Below are 6,578 nucleotides of genomic sequence, written 5' to 3' on the forward strand. Positions count from 1 at the left end.
CATTTGACGGATGGCAGAACAAGTGACAAAGGTCCCCAGCCAGAATTGAACCAGGGATGATGTGAATAGTCTAACCTTGACATTATATTTAAATACCAACCTTGAACCATACTCTACTGACAAAATAAAGACTTTGGAGCATCATCACTATGGAGGATTCTCACATCATTTTCATCCTCTGTGCCTCGCACGCATATAAATACACACACACACACACACACACACACACACACACACACACACACACACACACACACACACACACATCTCCTCTCACTCATAAACTCCTTTAGATTGCTCCATTGATCTGACGTGGAGAATCCCCTGGTGTGCTCATTTCATTTACGATGGATAATTAATTTCCGTTGATAGATTCACAGCGGAACTCCCTCTTCTCTCATTCCTTTGATGTGAGCAGGTTTTCCGATAACAATGCAATTTATCTCATTTGTGCGAGATTTGACGAGTAAATGGGATTTGCTCCGCACCTCAGGCTGAAATTTAACTCAGAGGGCTCGGGAGTTTAAGAAAAGGGTGATAGGAGAGAAGTGTCTGCATAAGTCTGTGTAGCGTGGCAGCTGTGGCCTATTTACGCTGTCTGAAGAAAAGGCAATGCACTGTGGTTTTTCACATTTAAGGGTATAAATGATAAATTCAGTCTTATTTTAAGTGAGTCAGTAGGTTAAATATTAGTGCAAAGTTAAATATATAAAATGCTTGTGCAGTTGCAAGTGTTTTGACCAAAGACAATTAAATAATATATATATATATATATATATATATATATATATATGCGAATTATATATATATATAAAAAGAAACATCCCTGATATATACAGTATATCCTTACCTCCGTACTGGTATGGTACTGTGAGTGTTCTGGCATAAAGCCCAACTGTCAGGTGTGATGATAATAAGACAGGAAGGTCATTACAACTGCACAGAGTCAATGATTCAGCTCTGATGAAGTGCATAGATATAAAAAAGTTCAATTCCAAAATACAATATATATATCATTTCAAGAGCGAATATATCATTACCAGAAGTTGAAGAGTCAATCTGGAAAAGAAAAATGGACGTAATTTACCTGCTGTCCCTCAAACTGATTCGTGATTTCTTCCAATTTTGTGCTGTCAATCATTTTGCCGAAGTAGATGCCACCGAATGATGGACGTCTCATGTTGGCACATACATTTCCATACATGCTGAACACAGCGGGAACAACACCCATTAACTCCAGTGACACATGAGCAATCCAGAACAAGAGACTGCGTTCTCAGTGTGGGTCAGGTTGGACAGCAAAGTAGTAACACTTTCTAGGTTTAAAAATAAGTGGGAGTGCATGACATAAATGATATGCTGACCTGGGACAAAATATTTATTTTATTGACATGATCAGCCCACCTGCGAGGTATATAATTAAGTACATTTGTGCATCTAGAACTATAGGGCAGGGGTCTTTAATGTTTTTTAGGCCAAGGACCCCTAAGCTGAAAGAGAGACAAAGCAGGGACCCCCTATATATTGTATAGAAATTTAGTTGCATATTAAACTGGGCAGAATGGGTGACAATGGATGGATCAATATTATTTATACATCATGTTAAACATACTGTACATGTGGAAAGCACAGTGTATCCTTAACCTGTATCTGTGGATGGTTACCATAATGGCTACCTTACTTAGCGTGTAATCAATGTTGTGTAAATTAAATGTTTTTTGTTCCTTTTTACGAATAGGCTGATTCATCTTTGCTAATAATATGTCGATTGCATGTTAATGTATATTTTCAGACATGTTTTAATTTTTGAAAAACAAAAAATTCAAATAAATATCAAACAATAATTTGTGCCCCCCTGCAGTTACTCTAAGGACCCCCTAGTGGGTCATAGACCCCCTGTTGGAGATCTCTGCTATAGGGTGTAACTCTGTTGTATCCTTTTTTGATATAAGTATGATTTTGTTTATAAGTTTTTTAAGAGCTTTTAACCTTACCTATCCTCACTGATTGACTGATTACTGATAAGACAACATGCACACAGGAAGTGGCCATGAATGTCTTTAAAGCTGCACTAATCAATATTCTTGTATGAAAAATGGCTCTAATTTGAAAGGGGTTACTCGTATTGACAAACCCGCAGAGAATTAATCACCAACTCTGCAATTTCCACTTAGCTCTGCACAGCATTTTAGCATCTTCCAGTGTATTGTTTTGGTTTTCCAGATCCCAACTTTTGGTTCAGTCCCACGGCTCTCATCAACCCCATTTCCAGCCGTAAAAAAAAATTCGGACAAACACACTGTATGCTATCTTCACCGCTGACTGAACAGCAAACACAGTTAGCGTCATAAGTGACAATAGAGAGAGATTACTTTTCTATTAGTCAACATCCTACATATTATACCTTTAACTGAGATAACAATAATGTAGATAATGCCAATGTGGCCCCTAACATGCAGCTGCTAACATTGCAACTGTTAGCATTAATATTTTGGGAGGTTAAACCTAAAAACTGGTCTGTGAAACAGTATCTTGGTAATCTATGAAATATAAAACAACATAATCAAGATGTCAATGGGGATAGTTTCAGTTTCCAAACAAAAACAGCATGTAGATGAACATTCCCTTAAAATCTCGCTGTTGGGTGCCTGCTCTTTGCTGTGTCCAATCTCCTGTATCATGACTCTTTTTAGGATTCTGTCATGGATTCATGCTTCTAAGGCAGGGGTCTTCAATGTTCAATCCCCTACTACATATATTGTATAAAATGAAGAAGTTGCATGTTAAACTGGGCCTACAATAATGTGTAGGGCGGCCTAAAGCCTTTATACATACCTTTTTTTTTGCATAGAATACTAAGTTAATAACATAATAATTGATTATCATACACAACAAAACATGCAAGTATTAAATCCCCCTTTCAGTACCATGGATATAGTGCCACTCGGCCAGCCATGCCAAAACACTTATTTATGCACTGCAGTATCCAATGGGAAATAATCTCAAAAATAAATAGCACAACGTGGTGTCAACATAAAACCAAAATTATTTCACCCAGGACACGCTCGTTTGTTCCTCGGTAGTGTTTTAATCCAAATCCGATCTTTGTCCAAAACGTAATGAGTCGTTGTGGTGCCTAAACTTAACTGTCAGCGCCGCCTGACGCTCACTTTTTCTGGCTAAACTCCACTACCGTGGCCCCTGACAGGACCGCCATCTGGCGGTGCCTGTAGCCGGCTCACAGTCACCTATTGGCGGCTAAACAACCGCCGCTGGTAGCCGGCGTCCCGGAGCTCTGTAGCGGCTAAATACAACCAGCAACCGCTGCTCTGATTTTATCGTTCCATGGCACTATTATATAGACTGGTGACATTACAGCGCTTTACTTAGTTAAAACACTTAAAATATGGTCTAGGCTATTGGTGAAGTATGACCACTATACATTTTGTCCCCACCGGGGATAAAAATAATTCAGCAGAAGTTATGGGATGGTAGAAAGACCAGAAAGGGGGAAATCCCATGCATTCTCCCCCCGGAAAATCGCACCCTGCCCTTATTATTAATAAATGAGTCAAGTGAACTACTGACTATACCCATACTACTACTATACCCATCACTCTTTCCTCTTCCTCTACAGGTGTGTTTGTTGGAGTGTGAGGGTCATGTCTCCTCTTCGCTCACATGGGAGGTGTGTAGACGTGCCGTCAAGCTATCGCACTATCCCGCGCTGTCGGAGCAAGACGCTCTGTTCAAGAGAGCAGGACAGGAGTTGGAGCTCACTTCTCTGGATCTGAACTCTGACAGTGAACTGCTGCAGTCGGTGGCCGCGGAGCCCTTCCAGGAGGGGGAGCGGGATGAGGCGCCTTTTGAGCCGCGCAGTGCCCAGTATGACACATCTCTGCCGGAATCCTCCTCCGAGGAGGGGGAGGGCCTGCGGGGTCTGGATCTCAGCGTGGCGGACGCAGAGAGGAAGCCGAGGGACGAGAGGAACGCGGGGAGCGACAGCCAGCCGGAAGGGGACGAGGATGACGCCTTTGAGGCCGTCACCTTATCCAAACGCTTTGGTGGCTTTCAGAGGGGGCGCCACGCGTACAGGAAGCTGATCGGCTCGGCCGTGAGACCCCTACAAAAGCGCTACGGCGGCTTCATAGGCGTCCGGAAATCTGCCCGCAAATGGAACAGTCAGAAGCGAGTGAACCAGCTGCTCAGGCAGTACCTGGGCATGAGGAGCAGCCGCAGCGGCAGGTTCAACAACATCCCTGTTACTCGCGTGTGGAGGCAAAACAAACTGTAACGCATCTACGTCGCTCTCCCTGCTCCCAGTTACCTCAACCAGATCATGTTTTCAGCATCTCACTCCGCATTTGAAGCGTGACGTCACCGTCGTCATCCAAAAAGAACAGACTCCGCCAATCTCGCCACGCCTCTTTTGGTGTCTCTAATTATCAAGGAATGTTTTTGACCGTGATGTCCTTCTTATTAAGTATATTTTCACGCCATTCTATCAAATAAAAGAATTAGAGAAGTGCAATTGGATATATTTTTTTTTTGTGTGTCGGTATAATAAAAAAAAGGGGCCAAATGAGATTGGAAAACTGGTTCACTGCAAGCTTTTCACCAGAGGTGAGACCTGAGGGTGTGACATTTAAAACTCATGTTGAATGCACTTTCATGCATGCGTGGACGGCTTTTTGTTGTTGTTGCACTCTGTAGTTTGTGTTACTAATGTCAAGCTCTCATGTAATGGACCCATTCGTTACTGCATAGGCTTCCCCTTTTAAAAAATGGGATTTTGGGACGAGACAAATCATACACAATTATTATTATTATAATCAAGAATCAAATTGGAAGGGAACCAGCACTTTTCTTTCAAGATGGTTCAGCCAGATGGTAGGACAGTGACGAAGCACAAATTACTGTTAACTACTGATCTACGAATCTCATTTACTGCTCAAGGAACTTAATTAATTAAACACAACGTGTGCAAAATTGGTTTTCTGAACTTTAAAAATCACCGAAACTTTGCATCCCTACGCAAAAATAAGCCGTGTTCCCATCGCTTAGTTCTGAGTTAATATTATTCAGCGGGGGGAGGGGTCTCAATGTTAACCTTGCAAGTGATGAGTTTCTCTCAAAGGAATGAGCAGCAGGTTGGCAGACTCCCCGAGGCTCCTTTCAGTGGAACTATACTGTCCTCTAGTGTTTGAGGAACAAACATGTTGCCCATTTGGATACTGACTTGGGATCAGTTGTGTCGTGTCCTTAATAATATTTTATGGAATTCTTTGGATTATTCTGCAATTACAGTCAAATTAGAAATTGACATAAGATGTCAAATATACAAATACGCTTAATTCATGGCTGATATTTAGATGGTCTTCACAGTCAAACTGAAAGATCATGACAAAACCTGAGGAAACTAGTGTCTATTTATTAATAGTATTAATAGTGCCTGTATGACAGCTCCTGGCTCATCATAGTTGCCAACCATCTAAGATACTGTACAAAAATGAATTGTGTGGGGAGGGTGGCTGAAACTTAGATTTCACTTTTTAGAAAAGCAAAGCCTTCTGAAGTGTTATAAATGATTTCTTTTTTTTTGGACCCTCCCATTGAACAGCACCCTCCCTCCAATATCTCAAAAAATGATTTCACTGTTAAATGCTAAAGGAAAGCAAAGTGTGAAAATTGTAGGACAATTCATTATACCTTAATTTAACCCATAATATGTGAATCGAAGAACAATGTTTATTGCCATAAATGTGCACCTTAGAAGTGGATTTATAAATTGCCAATTTTGCAACAAATTACACAATGTGGAATATCACTGCCACTCAATTTAAAACAAAAGATCTTTCCGAAGAAAACATTTGCACATCCAACAATTCTTAGATGCAGGTGTGTTAAAATATCACACCAGACTTGAAAAAAGTAGATATTAACAGTGGTGTAGTAATGTATTGTAGTAGGTATACTGAACTGTATATTCATATTGGCCAGAATCTACCTTTGGGGGACGGAGGGGGGGCATATCATAGTGGAGGGTTCTGGGTGTCCTCCCCCAGGAAAGTTTGGAGCATCAACGACTTCATTTTCTGCATTTGGATACACTTTCATGCACCAATTTACGATGGGAACACCTTTTTTTTAGCCTATGTGAAAAAGAAAAACACAATTGACAATTCAAAATATATCAAAAATATAATGAAAGTATGTTGTTGCGTGTCATTGGGCATTTTTAAGTGGGTATATGGAAATCCTGGAGCTTTCTTAGTAGGTATACTGCGTATACCTGCGTATCACGTAGACTACACCACTGGATATTAAACTCTAGATGTTACATGTTAGGTGTTTTTATTGATTTCAAATAATTTTTGTACAGTCCCTAACTTACCCTAATTGATTATAGAAATGAGGGAGCTATATTTTAAAGTGTTTGCGAATGCGGAACTCAGGAGTAAGGAGAAACTAATCCCCGGTCAGTTTTCAAACATTACTCCACCCTGGGGCTATTTGCACAGCTGTTAATGTCACTTTAGTCCAATTGTACATTGGTGCATGAAGCTGGAAACTACGTG

At 40.7% G+C, this 6,578-nt stretch overlaps 1 protein-coding gene across 2 annotated transcripts in view; it reads left to right on the forward strand.

The window, feature by feature from the left end:
* Positions 1-6,157, forward strand: part of pnocb (prepronociceptin b) — a 30,789-nt gene extending 24,632 nt beyond the window's left edge. For both annotated transcript variants that reach the window (XM_031295479.2, XM_031295478.2), the window contains exon 3: positions 3,638-6,157. In XM_031295479.2, coding sequence (XP_031151339.1) covers positions 3,638-4,294 — 657 coding nt within the window. In that variant the 3' untranslated portion in view covers positions 4,295-6,157. The remainder of the gene's footprint in view (positions 1-3,637) is intronic.
* The last annotated feature ends 421 nt before the right edge of the window (positions 6,158-6,578 follow it).

The sequence above is a fragment of the Sander lucioperca genome, chromosome 9 (genome assembly GCF_008315115.2).
Source record: "Sander lucioperca isolate FBNREF2018 chromosome 9, SLUC_FBN_1.2, whole genome shotgun sequence".
Taxonomy (NCBI): Eukaryota; Metazoa; Chordata; class Actinopteri; order Perciformes; family Percidae; genus Sander; species Sander lucioperca.